This window comes from Lissotriton vulgaris, chromosome 6 (genome assembly GCF_964263255.1).
Source record: "Lissotriton vulgaris chromosome 6, aLisVul1.2, whole genome shotgun sequence".
NCBI lineage: Eukaryota > Metazoa > Chordata > Amphibia > Caudata > Salamandridae > Lissotriton > Lissotriton vulgaris.
The window spans coordinates 1,125,486,831-1,125,508,381 of record NC_141694.1 but is presented as its reverse complement, the minus strand read 5'-3'; the positions used below and the strand labels follow the sequence as shown (position 1 = coordinate 1,125,508,381).

Below are 21,551 nucleotides of genomic sequence, written 5' to 3'. Positions count from 1 at the left end.
CCTATTGGAGGGAAACAACATCAGAAGGCTAATCTGTGAGCCGGAACTGTCAGTACAATCGCTAATTGTTTTATTGAAAATGCGAGCCAGTGAACCACGAAGAGCTTGTTAATGATAAACGCTTTTGTTTCCCATGCAGGTCCCTCGCTCTGACCGAGCGTGCCCCGCGTCGAGTCCACGTCCGTGGCTGGAATAAACTTCACCTTGAACGGTCTGCGGCGTTGGAGCTCAGCCCACGCGCCCCCACGCCCCATTCGTCACTGATCTGTTGAGAAAGGAGCAGAAGTTGGGCGCGGGAGCCGTGAAAGACAACAATGTGAGACATTTGTCGCCGGAAACTTGGTGGAGATTAAAATTGGCGCGACCGGAAGTGGGGTTGGGCTTCTTCTCACTGAAAGGCCCTGTAACTCGCAAGCTGAAAGATGCCGGCAAAAACACCGATTTACCTGAAGGCGGGTAACAATAAGAAAGGTAAAAAATTCAAACTGAGAGACATCTTATCCCCAGACATGATCAGCCCACCCCTTGGAGACTTTAGACATACCATACACATTGGATCCGAAGGGCAGCAGGATGTTTTTGGTGATATGTCATTTTTGCAAGGAAATTATGAACTGCTGCCTGGCAATAGAAGTGTCTCCAGGGTTGGCCATTTTGGGGGGCACAGTGAATTTTCCAGAGCAAATAGCACCTGCGAGTCCATGTTCACCGAAACGCCTTCTCCGGTGCTAAAGAACGCTATCTCACTTCCGACCATTGGTGGCTCCCAGGCACTAACACTGCCCTTACTATCCCAAGTGACGTTTCATTCGAAGCATGACGCCTTCAGCGCATCAAAGCTTCCGAGACTTAGCTGCGAGCCAGTCATTGAAGAGAAACTGCAGGAGAAATGCATGCAGTTTGAGAATGGGACACAGTATAGTGATAACAGCTCATTGAAGTCAACTGGACCCACTTCCTGCTGCACAAACGGCGGGGTTAGTTACTCCTCCAGTCTTTCCGAACAATATGATTGGCAAACGGGGGACGTGTTTGATGATGGTCCCCTTGCATGCGAACTAACAAAGACGCAGAGTAAGTCGGAGGAGTCTCTTTCTGACCTCACTAGCTCCCTCCTCTCCATGCAGCTTGACTTGGGGCCCTCACTTTTGGACGAGGTCCTCAACGTCATGGACAGGAACAAGTTGTAACCTTTCGGATACTTATCTGTAGGCATTAGCACAAAATTGACCTTTGTACAACTTTAAGATACTAGCTGAATCTGCTCTTGTTGAGTTTTAAAAAACAGTATTTAAAATACTTTTCACCACGCATGTGTTCCTGTTTCTTTGCATGGTAGTCCTCCTACAATTCAATAACACTGTTTTAGTGTGAATATCATGATATTTTGCATCACACGTTTGTTTTTCGTTTTCTGAAACAAAAACAATGGCCATAGGTAAGAAACTTCCTGTTATAGTGTCATAGTGTTTCGTTTTCAAATATTTGATGGTCCTCAGACATCCTATCCTGGAGAAGGAACATGGATGACATATTCTGCCTTTGGTAAGATCTTGTTGTCGACAATATGCACCTTATTCACTACACACTTTTACCATTGGCGGACCAGGTACCATGATCCTGCCTGTGCAGGCCCAGTGCACCCCAGTCTTCAAGTTGCCAGTGGTGGGTATACTGCAGAATCACCTGACTGTTAACCGACTACTCCGTGTTTCAGTGGCTCCGCAAGTTATGCTGGTGTTGCTGCACTTGGACATGCACAGGTCAAACACAAAAGTACAATTCCAGAGTAAAATACGAGGAAATAATATCAATAGTAACATTATTTTTAAATGTAAAACATATTTTAGGTACTCCTTACCTCTTTTTGTGTATATTTATAAAAGACATTGGATTGTTCTTGTTGTGTGATTGGTCTGTTACTAGTCACATGACAGCCCGTCATGCCTGTTCGTCACACAAGCTCTATGTCAGCAGCAAGAGACATTAAACCAGTTATTGCTTGGTGCCTAATGTATCCGCCTGCAATATTCAGTCTCCCAAAGAGTACTTTTTTATTTTTTTAAATAATTTCTACGAGTCAAACGTGGACCGGATTCTACAGCACATCTTTGGCAACGGTGGATCTCTGAAAATGTTTACATCCTTCAAGGTCCAGTTTCAACTGTTAGGTTTAAGAGCAGCCTGTTTATTTTATTTTTGTCAATGGCTATTGATTTCTTTTGACTTTGCAGGTCCATCGTGAATATTTGTTGACGTTTGAGAAGGTATATGATATTTTATTTTGCGTCTTCATTTCTTGAAATAATGTATTCTTAAACATGCTTACAACTGCAGATGGTGATATATGTTTTTAAAAGCTTTTGTTCCTTGCATTGCTTGATCAGAGACTGTGTGCTGCACAATATCATACGCGGGGGGATGTACGGTACACCAATTTGCATTGTGTTGATCATTCATGCCACAAAATAAAAAGAAAACATTTTAAAAGAAGAGCCTGACAGTTTTATAAATCCCCTGGGAATCCTGGGAAAAGAACATATTTGGAGAATGAGGCGTTTCGTTGTTATAAGGGGTCAAAGTTGGGGCATGTGACATTGTAACAAACGCAGGCCATTAGGTCGTCAATGATGGATGTTCACAAATGTGGAAGTGTCGATTTTCAAACCACCACTTTCCAGTCTGGGTTAAATACATTTGTGTTTAAAAAAGGTGCTTACTTTGCTTTTAAGCAACTTTCCTCAACAAAAATTAAAGCATTTCATTTGAAAGAATATTGGTAAAAGGAAATGGTGCACTGTTTAGACCACATCTGCAGACCTCCATTGACTGTTGGGACCATACTTGCAGAACCCTTGTGTCCTGTTTCATGTTTGCAAATATGGCCAACAATAAGCTGCTTGTGAAAGGAAGCCATGTCTAGAGAAACTGGAGTTACATGTGGCATAAAAAGAGGCGGAGGAGGTATTTCTGTCACTCTCCAGAAGGTAAGAAAGGCTGGAGGAGATACCGGCATGCTGGAAAACTGCTTCAGTACATGGACAGCATTTAGAGTAAGTCTCTCCTCACTGGCAATGAACAGCATTTGAAAATGGCTCCAGAGTGCTGTAGAGGGTGGAACTTTCTCAAGGTACAAGAAAATTACCCATCAAACTTAAGAGCATTTGCATTCAATGGAAGTAGAAAGCCTGGGCCGCCAATGAGTTTCAAGGTGGGGCATGTCTAAAAGCTGATTTGATTAATATAGCATTCCTTTCTGGGGGAGCTCAGACTTTCTTCTAAAAGCATACGTTTGTGTCCCATTTCAAAGTTAAGTCTAGGCTTTAAAGATCTGAATTAGGCGCCACTTATATGTGAAATTATGATCTAATAATCTGATCAGTAAATTACGCTACTCAGCATGCCAAACTGGGATAAATGACGGGCACTTTAGGGAAAGGGTTGGAAAACAGAGTACAGAAATCTTGGAATAGGAAGATATTGCAAAGAAAGTAAATGACCATCATTCACAGTGCTTTAATTTGACATATATGATATGCTCATCACTATTAAAATGTTTGTGCAGTATTGGCTTCTAAAGACTAGCTTACACCAGAAGCTCTGTACAATAAATCACAGGATGACTTTTGATTGGTATTGTGTACCATAACTCACACGGATTGTGTGCCACAAATTCCAGCATGAATGAGGGAATTAGTATCACTCTAATTTTGTGCCCCATACGTCATTGAGAGACCACACACGTCAAGGAAATGTTTTGGAATAGTCTAGCCCAATGAACCTATTGTGGAAGTTATAAAAAGTGTCCTCTTGCATGCAACATAGCATCCTGTTGACAGTGGGAATTGCACAATAAATGGATCAACCCCACAGCATCGTGGCGGTGTCTATGTAGCTGTATAGTGAGTGTCAGTTTAATATGTAGTGAGAATAAGGAAGGTGACTAAATCTGTGGAAAGGAAACAAGGTAAACCATTCCAATGTCTTGGCTTTGTATTATTCCAAACCTTTCAAACCCTCCGAATTTAGCTGTTAATCTGTGAACTGATTCGCATAGCTCCGGTAACCAAAAATGTGGTTGGCCAGTACCACACGAAGACCCCTGCGCAGCAATTTCTGATCCCTCTATGTGGATGGGCACCCTCACCAGGTGTACTGGAAATTGCTTTTCTCACAGTGATTCCATACAGTATAAGACCCCTTTTCACAGTAAACTTTTCAGCTCCTAGCATTTTTTTTTCTCAGTTAGTGCATGTCTATGCACTATATACATCCACCACAACGAAATCCTTACAGGATTATCCGGCATGTATATAAACCAAAGGAGATCCATTTTAGCATGAGTTGTTAGTCTTTATTTTTAAAAAGAATTACAAGGCCGGTGATTTCTCTTTCAAATAGGCTAACACCTAAGTCCCTAACTTGCCATTTTACATGAAGCGTCTATTTAACAAAGGACAAAGAACTGCAACAGTAGAAAATCGGCAAAAGTGCAAAACTCAATCTAAGCAGTGCAGGAAGGATTGCAGACCTGCTTTGAATCAGCCAAGACTATTCAGTCTTTCAAGGCGAGGGTTCATTTTTGGTCCAAACCTCTGCCCAACATCTCCTCTGCTGCCTCAGCCTTACGGTCCAAGAGAAGAAACTTCAAGGAGAAAACCAAGCATCTAATCCCAGCTTCATTTATTTGCAAAGCCAGCATAAACACTCTCATAAACCAGCCAATCTCCCTATTCCATGTGACATCATGTGCCACCAATCACAAATCCTCTGTCAAGGATGCTGCGGACGTCAGTAGTCAGTCCCCTGCCATGCTTTTCTTTACTGCTTCTGCAGCAATAAAGAGCACCTTGGAGGTAGCCTGTGTCTCAGAGACATCAGAAGAAGTGGGAAGGCACCTTTCTCGCTGACATCAGTGGACTAGACTACTGGTCTTACTGTTTCCTGGTGATACATAATGCCACAAGAACGGGCTCTGGGTTCAGTGTTACTAAGTTTCTGGCGGTGCGGAAGGTGTTCTGTTCAAACGGAAGAAGTTCGCAATTGTCTCCCCAGCTACATACTGGTGAAAGAGGCCATAGAGCTTGTTATTGAAATTGATCTGATGTTTTTGCCCAGAACCAACAATTAAGATTTCTCAGATTGTCCATGGAATACTCCATGATGGAGCCTCCATCTAAGGGTGGAAGGTTTGAATGCAGAATTACTACTAAAATTGAAGCTGCTAATCATAGAAATCCGAAAATTCGAAAAATATTTCAGGTTTAAACATCTCCTAAAGATGTGGCGTTTTCTCTCTAATGCCTTATTAGTCTGTTCGGCTGGACTTTCTGACCCACGGCATAGTGAAAGCAAATCAGTTTTTCGGAAGGACCACCAAATATGAAAAACATCTTTTTTGAAATTCTTTATTTGTAAATTTGTCTCTTACATATTGTTTTTAAAAACAGGTTGACAGTGTGACTGGATTTTTCTACCATTCACTGTAGCATCATGATACCATTTGACAACCAATTCCTTCTTCTACAGAAGGTCAAGATGGTGGTTCTAACTTATGCTTAGGCAGCATTTCATCATGGCAGCTGGTTGTGCTCAGTGGTTTTGCGTATGTTAAAACCACAGACAATTCCTCTAGTTGATAAGGGATCAACATTACCAAAATGAGGCTGGTTTGCAGCCTGACAGCTGTTTATGAGCATGTTTACAAAACTGCTATCCCATTGGTAGCTTTTCTGTGGCTACAAACTGTCCATTGCTAGCCTTAACAGAATGCCCGAAGATAGCAGCTGCTCAACAGCTGGATGAACGCAATCTGGCCCTAGAAACCCTTACCACCAAAGAGGATCCAGTTCATGGGAGCTTTACTGGACACATGCCTTTCAAGCAATTTCTATACCTAGAGAGAATTTCACCCAAAAATTAAACCAATGACCTCTTACTTGCAGCAAAATTATCTGAAAGAATGGTGCTTCCAGGCGTTTGTGGTACATTAAGTGTCCTGTAAATGGGAAGAACACCTCCCCCCCAGTGTCGAGCTGTATATGCAATGCCCGCAGCTAAGCCTGGCCAATAACTTAGCGAGTTACAATACAGCCAATCAAAACTGGTTCTGGTTCCCCAGTCTCTGTTCACATGCCTGAGGTGGTCCCATTTCCCATTTACACCTTCCATGCTTCACATCAGCAGATCCCAGTAATGGTTGATTCTTGCGTGTTTAAATGATTGCCTTCCTTGCTTGAAATTGTGTGATTGATCCACTATATTGCAGCAAACAAATATGGAGATGAAGGTAATTGTTAACCATGAATACTGTCTTCTAATAGTAAGTTTTAAGGTGCTAATGGTACCCACATACAATACCACAGCGCCCGCCTGCATCAGGAAGCAAGGTATGGGGACAAATCCCCTTCTTTCTGCCAAATAGCAATAGATCTGTGTGGGTTAGCAAATCTTCAGGACCTTTTGCTGCTGATATTATTTATCAGAGAGGTGCTCACTGTGAGAGCAGCGAGACTGATCTTTCAGTTAGTCTAACTAGTGAAAACTAACTAGGTCCGTCCTTTAATCGCTCTATATGATTGGGTTAGACCAGATGCAAACTGTGTGCGACACACTGAGTGGAGATGCAACACTCATGCTTCCTGAACAGAAAGGGGTACACAGTCCCTTGGGGAAGGATTCAGACTTTACATGCCGGGGAAATCCCTATATTTTTTATCTAGATTTCCATGCTTCTGTAGATATTTGGAAAGATCAAGGACAGATTTGGGTGCCTGGTCATCTTTGTTGCGCCATTCTGCCACGCCAGTGATGGTGGTATTCAGGTTTCCACACACCTCATTCAGGTGTCTGCATTCATTCTCTGAATTGTACACAGTCATTCTGATCGAATGCTTCGTTCTTTCGGAGATAGCTTTAGCCCCCCAAAACCATGTTTCTGACAATTTGGATGGTCGGTGGTAACCAGGGAATCCACCACCAGGTGCTAACACAGGTTGCATGAGGAACACAGTTTGTCGAAGGGTTCTGTCCTAAGAGCAATTTCTCACCTGCTCGGTGGACGGATGATGACATGCCACTAAGTGCTTGGCAGAATGTGACATGCAATTAAATATCTATACTACTATAATAAAGGAAGAACTTTCAGCCTTTGAGGTGGGTAAACTCGGGAACCACAGCACCAATCCACACACCCGATACACCGTTGGAATCATCAGGGTGTGTAGATGGTTATATGCTATATAAAATTTTAAAAAAAGTTCTTTAAAAAATTTACAGTAAAAAAAAAATAGTCCCTCAGAAGTAGCGCCGGCTGAGACGTGCATGCTCACGTCAGGCGCGCGGGGAGGAGAGGAGTCTAGAAGCCAGACAAGGAGCGGCAGACATGGCGCGGGGGAGGAGCGGTGACTTGAGGAGTAGCGGACAGGCCAGCGGCAGTCAGGTGAAGCGGCGAGGAGCGGTAAACTGAGGAGCGGCGGCTGAGGTAAGGGGACCCATGTCAGAGCAGGCGGGGGTCAGGGCAGGCGGGGGACGGCTCGGGCAGGGGCCGGGCTGCTGCAGGGCAGGCGGGGGTCGGGGCAGGCAGAGGACGGGCTGGGTGGGGGCCGGGCTAATAACTGTGGGCCAGGACTCTCCAGGGCGTAGGAGTCAGGTCTTAAAAGAACAACTATCTGGTTTAAATCCCCTCCACCACAGTATGTTTATGCCTCCCGGAAGTGAAAGGGAAGCTTACAAATACTGGCGCCTATGCGTTTTTCTATGCCCCCGACTGCTGCTCTCATGGAAGGTGTGGAGACGCACAAAATCCTGTTTCTGCGAATATGTTTAAATGCAAGTTTGTACTTCTCCGAACTTTGTGGTAGTGGAATTTTGCACATGAACATTCTGTTGTAAACTATATGTTCGAGGCATATGGGCTGCAGATGGTACATTATGAATAGATCGCCATCTGGTGTTGGGCTCGGATGATTGCACTTTGTTTTTCTTTTGGAGAGTCTTTTGTAGATTGGTGTCTCCTCCTTTGGTTGCTAGTGCGCATGGGCATCGGCTCCATCCTTAGATTGTTTTTTTTCCGCCATCGGGTTCGGATGAGGATTGAAGCGCTCCAGATGGACTTCGGAAAGAAGTGATTTTTCGGCGCGTATTCCCTTTCCAATTCAACGGTATTTTTGTCGAACGCGATTTCATTTCCATTCCGACGCGTTTCGACTCCAACATCAAAGAAAAACTTTGATCTATGTCGACGAACAGGTGACCTTTCTCGACGTGGTCAAGCCCGGAGTCCATGGAAAGGACTCCATTTATGAAATGTCCAACGTGTGGTGCGAAGTTTCCACACAAGGACCTACACGAGGTGTGCAACCTCTGCCTATCGCCTGAACACGAATCCAGGGACTGCGAGGCCTTCGCAGCATTCTCCTCCAAGTCGACGATTAGAAATCGTCGAGCTCGAAGACACGAGGTTTCCAGAATGCAGTCGGAGGCGATCCCGGAGCTGTTCGAGGACCAGCACCTCGATGAAGAAGAGGATCATGAAGAACAGTCGGGGTCGGAAGGGGACGAGTCGGATGTCGAGGAACTCAACGTGCAACAAACCTTGAGTGACAACGTCTCCTTACCAAAAAACCGACCCCGCGCGGTAACGACCCCGCCTTCGAGCCCGGTCAAACCGCAGAAAAAAGTTTCTGACGCCCCGCCTTCGGGCTCGGCAACGAAACTGAAACTGAAACCGAGACTCTCGGTCTCCCACCATGTCGGATCCGAGAAACGGTCGACATCGACTTCGACACCGAAGCTTCATGCAAGAGAAAGCTCGGCATCGAAGCATTCCATGTCGAAACCGAAACATGCTTCGACGTCGAAGACTCACTCGACACCGAAAAAATCGGAATTGAACAAACCCTCGGTGCCGAAAACACCGAACATTGACGATCGAAAGCAAAGGCACCTTTCGGAACCAAAAGCTTCGGTACCGATACAGGAGCAGCAAACAGATCCGAAACAAAAGATTTTGTTTATCGATCCACAAACTGGCAAAGTAGTGACGAAGAAGAGGAAGAATGAACAGTTTGAAGACAAACCTCTTCCTTCTAAGAAGAGAACAATGGGGACAAATACAACTCCTCCTACTTCTCCTCGACCCAAAGTCACACCCTCTTCTCCTATTCCTCACACTATGCCAAATATTCCTCCACCTTCTACACCAAGACCATCTACACCTCAGTCAGATGTAGGCAGTGATACAGGGGAGGGAGAACCTCATGGGGACGATGACACTATCCCAGATGTGGATGAACCATGGGTAAATTATGACGCAGGGTCAGATGATGACAACGACCCAGAGTTATATCCCTCAAAGCCTTCACCACCTGATGATAACACAGGGTTTGTACAGCTCATTAATAGGGCAGCAAAATATCACAAGGTAGATCTACATACAGAACCTCAGGTAGAGGATTTCCTATTAGAGACATTACCTACTGCACAGAGAACATCAGGTACTCTACCTATGCTGAAGGGTCTTCTCAGTCACACAGCAGACATATTCAAAGACCCAGTGAGGGCTAGGGTGTTAAACCCAAGAATTGATAAAAAATATAAGGCAGCTCCAAAGGACCCAATATTTATCAAAGGGCAGGTACCTCTGGACTCGCTTGTAGTTTCAAACGCTCGCAAAAGAGCAAACTCATTATCTACGGGAGAAGCCCCTCCACCTGATAAAGAGTCAAAATTAATAGATGCATCAGGCAAGAGAGTAGCATCACAGGCGGCAAATAGCTGGCGCATAGCCAATACACAAGCGCTACTTGCACGTTATGACAGGGCACATTATGATGAGTTAGAAAAACGCATCACACATCTTCCTAAAGAACATCAGAAGAGAGCAGATCAGCTAATACAGGAAGGAAAGATAATAACTAACACTTCCATTCCAGTCAGCCTGGTGGCGAAGACATAGAAACAGCGGTCTCTAACCTGAATCAGCGCATCACTGAAGCGCTTGACCAGACAGCCCCACTCTGCCGCACATCTACATGTGCTCGGAAAGAACGATCAGCCCCATGGTTTAGTGGTGAGCTGAGCCTAACAAAGGCGGACTGTAGGCGAGCAGAAAGAGTCTGGAGGGTGTCTTATGACAACCAGGCTAGGGAACTGTTCTTGGAAAAAAGGCGCCTTCACCATAGGCTGATTAAAAAGTCTAAGGCAGCCTACTATGCAGGACAAATCCTGGGGGCGGAAAATTCGGCCAAAGAACTCTTCGGCATCTACAAGTCTCTGACCTCGGTAAATTCACCTACAGAGCCGGAGAGTTGCTCAACGGAGTCATGTGACCGTATTGCCGAATATTTCTCCGCTAAAGTCGAGAAGATCTACTCGACTTTCCCTAATCCGCCGACAGGGATTGACTTTGAGGTAGCATTGGGGGACACGGAGACGGCAGGGCATCTTACAAACTTCCGCACCCCCCCTTTTGAGGATCTAGTAGTGGTGTGTCGCTCTGTCAAATCAGGGTCCCCGTGGGACCCGGTGTCACCCAAACGCTTGGCGGACAGCCTGGAAGTTCTGGAGCCTTATATGAGGCACGTCCTGGACATCTCTTTCGGATCGGGAAAGTTGCCTGAGGGGTGGAAACAGGCGGTGGTGCTCCCGCTCCGGAAGAAACCCCACTTAGGCTTCGAGGTATTAGAGAATCTGAGGCCCATCTCACTCCTGCCTTTTCTGTCCAAAGTGGCGGAAAAGGGTTGGTTAATACCCAAATTATGAAGCACGTGGAAGAGACGGGACTGCTCCACGCGACGCAGTTTGGCTTTAGGCCACGCCACTCTACCGAGTCCGCCCTTCTTATGGCTACGGAACATCTGAGAGAGGGTGTGGATGCAGGCCAAACTATGGCTTTGATCCTGTTGGACCTCAGCGCGGCGTTCGACACTGTAGCTCATAACATCTTGCTACAGTGTTTGAACAGAGGGGGCATCTCTGGCACCGCGCTGAGATGGATCCAGGACTTCCTCAAGGGGAGAAGCTTTCGAGTCAGGCAAGGAGACTGCTATTCAAAGGGGGTGCCCCTGGGCCAAGGCGTGCCGTAGGGTTCGTCATTGAGCCCGACCCTTTTTAATATGTATGTCGCGCCTGTTGCCTCGATTGTGGAGAGTCATGGTCTCCAATTGGTTTCGTATGCTGACGATACGCAGCTGGTGATCTCCCTATCGCACGCGCCCTGTCTTGCTGCCGATGGCTTCCGGTCGTGCATGAAAGATCTTGCCGAGTGGATGGCTATCAACTGTTTGAAGCTTAATGGCAGCAAGACAGAGGTGCTGGTGGTGGGGAGAGCCCAGTCTGCTTGGTCGTCGGCATGGTGGCCATCTTGTCTTGGACCAACCCCAACCCCCTGCCAAGAGGCACGCAATCTGGGGGTGTGGTTTGATGCGGGTCTTACTTTTGGCCCCCAGATCAACCGGGTGGTGGGAGTTTGTTTTGGGATTTTGAAGAAACTGAGAAAGGTCCTTGACTTACTCCCGATTGATGCCCGTCAAACCCTGGTTCATGCTTTGGTGACAGCTAGGTCGGACTACGGGAACCTGTTGTACCTGGGGGCTCCAGAAAAAAGCATGGCACGCCTGCAAGTGCTGCAGAATGCGGCAGCACGTTTGATTCTCAGGTTGCCCAAAAGGGCGCCTTCTAAGGCGGCCCTCCAGCAGTTACACTGGCTCCCTGTGAGGAGAAGAGTGGAATACAAAGCCCTCTGCACCTGTCATCGTATCTTGAATGGCAGGGCACCCGACCCTCTGAATAAACTGATCGAAGTGTACCAACCAACACGTGCGCTTAGATCCGCAGGGGGCGGCCTACTGAGGATCCCTAGAGTAAAGAAAGCCACTTTCAGCGCGTGGACACGCCGGTGTGCGTAACGCAGTGCTTTACAAATGTCCCAATAATAATAATAATAATAATAAGTGCGCCCTGGATGCGGCAGACACTGCAGCAAGATCCATCAACACCAGTATCATGTTAAGGAGACATGCATGGCTTAGGGTCTCAGGGTTCAAACAAGAAGTACAAACATCCTTATTGAACCAACCCTTTGATCAGAACACACTTTTCGGCTCAAGCACAGACGAGACCTTAGAAAAAATGAAAAAGGACACAGAAACGGCTAAGTCAATGGGAGCATTACAACAGCCAACACAAAGGGGTTCCTTTCGTAGATCCACCTATAGAGGGGGCTCAAAAAGTACAGGAACAAGTCAGCAATCCACCTCTTTTACGCCAACGTCACCCAGAGGTAATTCAAGAGGCAGTTACAGAGGTAACAACAACAAGGGTAGAGGTCGCGGAAATAATAACAACCGCAACTCCCCAACCCCAAAACAGTGACTTAATACAGCTTCCCCCAGACCACATAACACTAGTCGGGGGACGTCTAGCACAGTTCCTACCTGTCTGGGAAAACATCACATCAGACAAGGGTGGTGAGACAAATTATCCAAAATGGTTATTGCCTAGAACTCACAGCTACCCCACCAAACATCCCCCCAAACAGCGTCCAATGAGCCAAGACCATCTGACATTGTTAAAAGAAGTACTATCACTGCTACAAAAGCATGCCATAGAGAAGGTTCCAAAACATCAACAAGGGACAGGAGTATACTCTCTATACTTCCTAATCCCCAAAAAAGACGGGTCTCTAAGACCAATCTTGGACCTCAGGCCTCTCAATGCATACATAAATTCGGAACATTTCCACATGGTCATGCAAGTACTTCCTTTACTGAGGATAGGGGACTTTCTTTCTACGCTGGATATAAAAGACGCTTACTTTCACATCCCAATTCACAAAGCCCACAAAAAATACCTAAGGTTTGTAGTGATAGGACAACATTATCAATTCAAAGTCCTTCCGTTCGGGGTCACAACGGCACCAAGAGTGTTCACAAAATGCCTAGCTGTGGTGGCAGCACACCTAAGAAGACAACAAATACATGTCTTCCCTTACTTGGACGATTGGCTAATAAAGGCCGAGTCACAAGAAGAATGCCTTCACAACACACAGAAGACCATTCAATTGCTGCACCACCTAGGGTTTACGGTGAACTACAAAAAATCACATCTACAACCTACAACCAAACAAGATTCAACAATACCTGGGGGCTACTATAGACACAGAAAGAGCCAAAGTATACCCCAATCTAATCAGGATACAGACAATGGTCAAGTTGATACAAAGATTTCAACCACAACACTCACTACCAGCACGAGTGTTTATGCAACTGTTAGGCATGATGTCCTCCTGCATACTGCTAATACCACATGCCAGACTACAAATGCGTCCACTACAGGAGTGTCTAGTGGCACAGTGGAATCAGGCTCAAGGTCAGATTACAGATCTGGTGTTGGTGGACGACCGTACGCATCGCTCTCTGAAGTGGTGGAACACAACAAACATTTCCAAAGGACGGTCGTTCCTAGAACCGATTACACAAGTGATACTGACAGTGGACGCATCGCTCTTCGGATGGGGAGCGCACGTGGACAAATACACAGTGCAGAGGAAATGGAGTGTGCAGCAAAAGAAACTGCACATCAACTACTTAGAACTACTAGCAGTATTTCTAGCACTAAAAGCTTTCCAAATGCAAATAACCAACAAGGCAGTCCTCATCAGAACAGACAACATGACTGCAATGTATTATATTCAAAAACAGGGGGGACACACTCTCTCCAACTATCCAGACTAGCACAGGACATTTGGAGATGGGCCATTCCTCAAAAGATCTATCTGTTAGCAGAACACCTACCAGGAGTTCAAAATCAGATAGCAGACATCCTAAGCAGAGAGTCAGAACAAGTACACGAATGGGAGCTGCACGACCAAATACTGCAGCCATTCTTCCAAAGATGGGGGCAACCAGAGATAAATCTGTTTGCCAATCATCAGAACGCAAAATGCCAAAACTTCGCATCCAGGTACCCACACCACCGGTCCCAGGGAAATGCACTATGGATAAATTGGTCCAACAAATTTGCTTACGCTTTTCCCCCTCTCCCACTAATTCCGTTAGTGGTTAGGAAACTGCAACAGCACTCAATGACAATCATACTAGTAGCACCCACGTGGGCAAGACAGCCGTGGTTCACCACTCTACTACAACTCTCACAGGTGCCACATCAAAAGCTAAGATTATTACCCATGCACCTTACACAGAACCATGGAGAAATAATGCACCCAGATCCCAAACAATTGAACCTAGCGATCTGGCTCCTGAGGTCATAGAGTTTGGATATTTAGATTTACCTCCAGAATGTATGGAAATCATTAAACAAGCAAGACGTCCTACCACCAGAGCATGCTATGCAGCAAAATGGAAAATGTTTGCTGTACACTGTAACAGTAATCACATCAACCCTCTGGACGCATCCACTAAACAGATTATTTGCTATTTACTACACTTGCAGCAATGTAACTTAGCATATACCTCTATCAGAGTTCATCTCGCAGCTGTAGCGGCGTACCTACAAAACAGGCAACATCTTTCCCTGTTTAAAGTACCAGCAATTAAAGCTTTCATGGAAGGACTCAAAAGAGTCATTCCACCAAGACTGCCACCTTCTCCAGTCTGGAATCTCAACATAGTACTTACCAGACTAATGGGACCACCCTTTGAACCTATGCACAGGTGTGAAATACAATTCCTCACATGGAAGGTGGCCTTTCTCATAGCTATCACTTCACTCAGAAGAGTAAGTGAGTTACAAGCGTTTACAATTCAAGAACCATTAGTGCAGTTACACCAAAACAAGGTGGTTCTTAGAACAAACCCAAAATTCTTACCTAAAGTAATTTCAGCATTCCACATCAATCAGTCAGTGGAACTACCGGTCTTCTTTCCAAAACCACAGACAGTAGTGGAAAGGGCCCTACATACATTAGATGTCAGAAGGGCATTATTGTATTATATAAAAAGAACACAAACTTTCAGAAAGACAAAACAGCTATTTGTAGCGTTTTCTCCTACGCATAAGGGCAATCCCATCTCAAAAGCAGGCATTGCCAGATGGATTGTAAAATGTATACAAATATGCTACTCAAAAGCAAAGAGGACATTAACTGTTCCTCCTAGAGCTCACTCTACACGTAAGCTAGGAGCATCTATGGCATTCTTGGGAAACATTCCACTAGATGACATATGCAAAGCAGCTACCTGGGTTACACCGCATACCTTCACAAAGCACTATTGTGTAGATGTGCACACAACACAACAAGATAGAGTGGGACAAGCTGTATTAAAAACTTTATTTCAGACTGTTGCAACAGACACGGGCAACCACCGCTAGGGAGAGAACTGCTGTATAGTCTATTCATAATGTACCATCTGCAGCCCATATGCCTCGAACGGAATATGCTACTTACCAGTATGCATCTGTTCTTGGCATAGAGGGCTGCAGAGTGGTACATGCCCTCCCAGCCTCCCCGGAAACCAGTGTCTGTTCCAACAATATCTTATTTAGATACACTTACATGGGCATTTCTATCTGTATTCTATCATACTACTCCATCTAAACCTACTATGGCAAAACAATCTAAGGATGGAGCCGATGCCCATGCGCACTAGCAACCAAAGGAGGAGTCACCAATCTACAAAAGACTCTCCAAAAGAAAAACAAAGTGCAATCATCCGAGCCCAACACCAGATGGCGATCTATTCATAATGTACCACTCTGCAGCCCTCTATGCCAAGAGCAGATGCATACTGGTAAGTAGCATATTCCTTTCTATGGGGGGGGGGGGGGCGGGGAAGCCTGATTTCTCCCGTACAAGGTCGGGACGGGCTGCTAGTTTACTTAATATAGTTGTTATCCATCATGGCCAGGGCCGGCTCTAGGGCGGCGCGACCTGTGCAACCGCACCGAATGCTGACTCTTCGAGAGGGCGCCGTTTTTGGAAGTATTGTATGTTTTAAAAACACCTGCTGCTGCATTGCTGGCCTCCACAATTGTCATACAAAAATAAAAATGTCAAGATAACACAGTGATTAATGTTCTTCCTGGAGAGAGAAGGAGTTTTTCAGGTGGGCGTTTTAATTCATTTTAAGGTAGCATAGAGAGTTAATGTGCTTGCTGCAAAGAATGTGCACCATGCAGATCACAAAGTGCATATAGTTTTAATAGGTCAGTGCTTTTGGCAGAGAGATCCTTTTGTTACTAGCAGTGTAGATGTTAAAATCATAACATGGAACAGTGAACTAATAACTGTCATCAAAGAGCTGCATGCAAACTGCAAGGTATAGATTAGAGCATTTTGATGTTTTCCTTCGTCTTTCATTTTTCTAATTTTTCAAAAAGGGTTCATTTCGGTAAAAAAAAATCCTTATAATTAAATGTAACCCCCATCCATGGGGTTATGGTTTAAATTCTGAGTCTCTGCTTCTCCAGACCAAGCACTCTTAAACTATACTGTCTACCAGTGCGGATGACATGTGACTTACCTTGTAGTCTTCTGGCTTATGTAACATTTCCTAAACACTGATTTACACACATATGATTGTCTCTGTGTAATATGTGTGTGATGTAAAGTGCTTTGACACCCTACACTGGTATTGGCGGCACATTATATAAATAATTAAATACATCTGAGAGAGAGTGGTTATGGAGACTTGAGGGGGACACTGTTAAAGGGTAGTTGTGAGGGAGTCAACATTGTCGCACAGGGCGCCACCAGCGCTAAAGCCAGCCCTGATCATGGCCTACAAAAATAGACTTGAGAATCCTTTTCCAACTCTGAGGTAAATAGGCCTCGGGTCAGGCAATAGCAGAATCCTGTAGTTATGCAGCTATGGAGATAGGGTTGGTTGTAATTTAGCCCTAAAAGGTGGGTTGTCATAAGACACCATAGGTATTGAGACAACTCTCTCCTCTTCTCTTCCTTCCCCACACCACTACGCTGCTCATTCCTCTCCACTTCCCTGCATATGATATTTTTGCTGGCTGTCAGTGGAACATAAAGAGATCTTATGTGTTTACTGCACTAGATTATACCAGTGTGAGTAGGTCGGCTTGAGGCCTGAGTGGGAGCTTCACCTTAGTAAAGAAATGGCTGCTCCAACACATGTGTAGAGGGCTTTGCTGAGTGTCCATCACCATACGGAGGCCAGCTGTGGCAGAGGAGGTTGAAACACATCGAAAAGTACTGAATTGGCTGAAGGACTTCCTGAGTAGAAAATGATGGGATGCCTGCCACCACCAAGGGGTTCGATATCTGAGAAGATGTTTATTAGTACATGCTGACTGGGCTCGCGGGTATTGATTGTGATTAGAACTTCCAGAGTTTGGTTTGTTTACTGTATAGTAAACTGACAGCAAGACTTGAAGATAGAGGCATTGACGCGGAAACCTGGAATGCATTGTGCATCTTGCACGTTATGCAGGATGGCAATTGAACTCTTACCAATCACCCTATGAATGAAAGGGCAGTGCTGGAGAGCATAGTTGGGTGTGATGGAACACACTGTATTAATGTAGGTTGTTGACATGCTGGTTTATGTTCAGCAGCCTTGTAGAACAGTTCAATTGCTTCTGCAGGAGCTAGATAGTTTGGCAAGGTTTCGGTTATATGGACGAACTAGATCAAATCCATAATGTTTCCATAGGAAGGGACTGGTGGATCGACCTGAAGAAGCGCTTCCTGTGCTGGAAGTCAGGTGAGAAATGGATACATTCAGACAGAAATGGATTGTACCAGACAAGAAAGGTTGTCTGTGGAGAACACTTGCAGTGCTACAAACTGAGTAAAAAAGAAGGGATATACAGGCAGATGCATCAAAGAAAATACCTGGAGCAAACGGGCAGATTCTCAGAATCTGGCCGTTTGCTCCCGGTATTTCTGCATTTGGGATGCATCATCCCAAATGCAGAAATCGCAATTTAAGGAATCTCTAAATAGCGATTCCTTAAATTGCTCTTGCATTTAAGGAATCCCAAAATGAGATTCCTTAAATGCAATGCATGAAACTCAAAAAAATAGCGATTTAGCTAATAGGGGGAGCAAATTACCATGAAGTTGAACTTCGTGGTAATTTGCTAAAACTTTGAAAAATGCACTTTTGTGCATTTTTCAAAGTTACATGTTGCGCACACACATGCCCTTGTAACATTTGTGCACAGGTCCATTTCAGGGGTGCAACAGGGTGTCCTTTGGACACCCTGGCACCCTTGAAATAGCGGAACATTAGCGAAGCGGTAATAGCTAATTGCTAATAAGGAATGGCTTTCCCATTCATTCCTATGGGCCTTTAGGCCTTTAGGCCCATAGGAATGAAGGGGAAAGCCATTCCTTATTAGCGATTAGCTATTACCGAATCGCTAATAAGGAATCTGTAGGAATCGCTAATAACATTGCGATTCCTACATGCATCCCGTTTTGCAAGTCTTTAATAGCGATTCCTTAAAATTCGCTATTAAGGACTCGCAAAACATAACTTTGATGCATCTGCCAGATAGTCTTCCATTCTTAGAATTTGCCCTATGAGCTCCAAGAATCAAGGTGCACTTGCTTGAGTGCTTTTATGTGGATCACAGTCTGGAGTATTGTGTCTCCGCTCAACCCACCCCCGAACACAGATAGAGATGCTCTCACGCGCAACTCCAGAATGAAGCGACTAAGCTGAAAACATCATACGCCTGCCGCTGGGAGTAAAAGGGAAAAACTCAAGACTTTTTTTGGGAGCACTACTGTGCTATATAGCTTTCTAGAGGAAATTTTCCTCCCTGAGCCAGACAGCTATTTTGAGACCAACTCCTTCAGGGCACGGAAGAAAAACGTGTGTACCTACCTACAGCCTCTTTGTGGTTCCTCTTGACACTCAACTAGTGACTTCTTAGGTCACGCCATACTGCCCAAAATGTGCGCATGCCCTTCCCTTTCTTGTGCGGCATACTCCTTCTGTGGTGTACATTGGTGACCCTGGCCGCAGAGTTGTCAGATCACCCAGGACACTTTCCCACTAAAGGCAATCTTCCTGCAAACTGCTACCAAGACCATCATGAAATGAATTCATAGCGCATGTCTTCAAGTCACCACAGGTGCACCGAAAAGCTGCCTCACTGATTTGCGCCCACCACCAGAGACATTCAGATATGTATTGAATGAGAGAACAAAACTTTCTAACTTTCCAATGCAAAGCAAACACTGTACCTGCTGGATTGTGATAACCGTCATTGTAGATATTATTACAGCACTTGAGGTCCCTTCCTGACTGAGAAAACCATATTGTCCACTAGACTTTGGATGATTCTAACGTACTATGGGGCTCAGGTAAGGCGCGTTTGCCATGGCGGTGTACCTTTAATTGTGTATTAAATCATTTTTTCAGTTAAATAAAATAACTGCTCAGCCATTCGATTTGTTCCCTATGTTGGTGTTAAATGTATCTGAGTGTTCTACCCCTCACACGTAAGCCTTGACTGCTTGTCATTGTTACCACTGAAGAGTCAAAGCCTAAACAGCGGGGGCCTCATTTATGAAAAGTGACGCATCGCTGCGTGAAAACAGCGATGCGTCACTTTTCACTGCGCACTCCTTGCGACACCAATGATGCGTCATATTTAATGTATGACGCATCATGTCGCAAGGACTTACAGATACGTCAGTATTTCTGACGCATCTGTAAGCGCAAAAGTGACGCATTGCTGGAGTGTGTCACAAAAGTGACGCATCTCCAGCAATGCGTCCTTTCACATGGGGAAAGCCCCATGTGAAAGGGCTTGCGTCAGTCTTACGCCTGCTGTGAGGCAGGCGCAAGATTTTGACGCATCAGCATCCAAAAAGTGACGCAGTGAAATCTCATAGATTTCACTGCGTCACTATTACGAGGCTTTTTGCGGGGGAACGCCCCCTCTGCATACATTATACCTGACGCAGGTATAATGTGGCGCAGGGGTTTAAAAAGTGACGCATCTACCTAGATGCGTCACTTTTTAAATATGGCGCAACAAGGCGCATGTTTTACGCCGCAGATGCGTCACAAAAAGTGACGCATCCGCAGCGCAAAACTGACGCAAGGCCTCATAAATGAGGCCCCAGGTTCTTGCTACTCAAGCATTTTTAATGACTTCTCAATAGAATGGCAATACTCTTTGCAAGATTTGCCATGTGGCCCCTGAGATCCTCATCTTTGTTAACATAGGCACCTAGAGATTCACAAAGTACAAACTAGAATGTGTGCATTTGTGGGCTCGGTGTAGGCAGTGGTTGAACAAACATGATAAATAAGCCCACACTGCCTCTCACAATGCCCACTACCTCAGTGCTATCCATGCACTCTAGAGCCACTGGGGCCAACACAAATCTCAGAACATGCACAATTGGCATGCCATCTCCCTTCCTGAGGTGTGCAACGAGGCAAAAGGGACACTGAGGCCCAGATTTAGGGACAAGGCATGCAACGCAGCAAGACACCAGGTTGCACTAAGTTGTGTGACAGGGAGAGGGCAGGAATGCGCCATAGCCTAGCGCCAACATAGGTGCAAGAGTGCCTGCTCTACAGGCAACATTGTTTTTGTGCAGAAAGGCACACCTTCCTGCAAGAAAACAATCATCTGAGTTGTTTCCATGCTTGCTACAGAATGCAGCTTGTAGAAAAAGGAAAAAAAGCGGAGAAATAAACGTATTTCTCCCTGTCACACCTCACCTCGAAAGGTATAGCATTTTGACACTTTCCCAGGTCTATTTGTGTAAGGAAGCCTGATAATGCGCAAAAAAACCTTAGTGGATCAATGGAAACACCCACACTCCACCCATGAAACGCTTCCCAATGGGCAGAGTGACACAACTTACACTGCCTTTTGTTGCTCCAGATTTACTTTGTCACTCAGAGCCAAGCAAGGTGGCTCTGCATGGCATATTAAAACTCACTTAAAGGCCTGTACCGCTTGCTTGACGCAACAGCGACTCATGGCCTTCGTAAACCTGGGCCTTAGTATATACAGAATCGCGTGCACTTTGGGGCAGATTTACAAGCCCCTTGCGACACTTTTACGCCGCCGTTGCGTCACTTATGTGACGCAGCGGCGGCGTAGACCATGAGCCACTTTGCGACTTATTTGCAACGTGACGCATCTAGACAGATGAGTCACGTTGTAAAGCCTTGCGCCACATGAAACCTGCGTCAGCTTTCATGTGGGCGTTCTGTCACAGGTGGGCGTTCTCTCACAGGAAAGCCACGTAAAACTGACGCAGTGAAATCTACAAGATTTCACAGAGTCAGTTTTACGACGCTGCTGCGTCAAATCCTTACGCCTGCTTGAAGCAGGCGTAAGGAGTGAGGCACCATGTTGAGTATGGGCAGCCCCTGTGCATTGCAGGAGTTGCGTCACGCTAGCGACGCGACTCCAGCAATGCGCCGCCCGTGCGCCTCAAGATGCGTCACGCATCTGCCCCTCCTTGCACCATGGTGCGCCGCATTGTAAATGCGACGCATCTGTGGTGGCGCAAGGGGGGGATTACATGGCGCAACTGTTCTGGCGCATCCCTGCTGATTTGCAGAGATGCGCCAGAA

The 21,551-nt window shown here is 45.6% G+C and overlaps 1 protein-coding gene across 1 annotated transcript; it reads left to right on the top strand.

The window, feature by feature from the left end:
- Positions 1-274: 274 nt before the first annotated feature.
- Positions 275-1,337, top strand: LOC147708529 (cdc42 effector protein 3-like). The gene has a single exon (XM_086927215.1). It carries the CDS (start codon positions 423-425, stop codon positions 1,188-1,190), a length of 768 nt encoding a protein of 255 aa, XP_086783341.1. The 5' UTR covers positions 275-422; the 3' UTR covers positions 1,191-1,337.
- Positions 1,338-21,551: the final 20,214 nt, after the last annotated feature.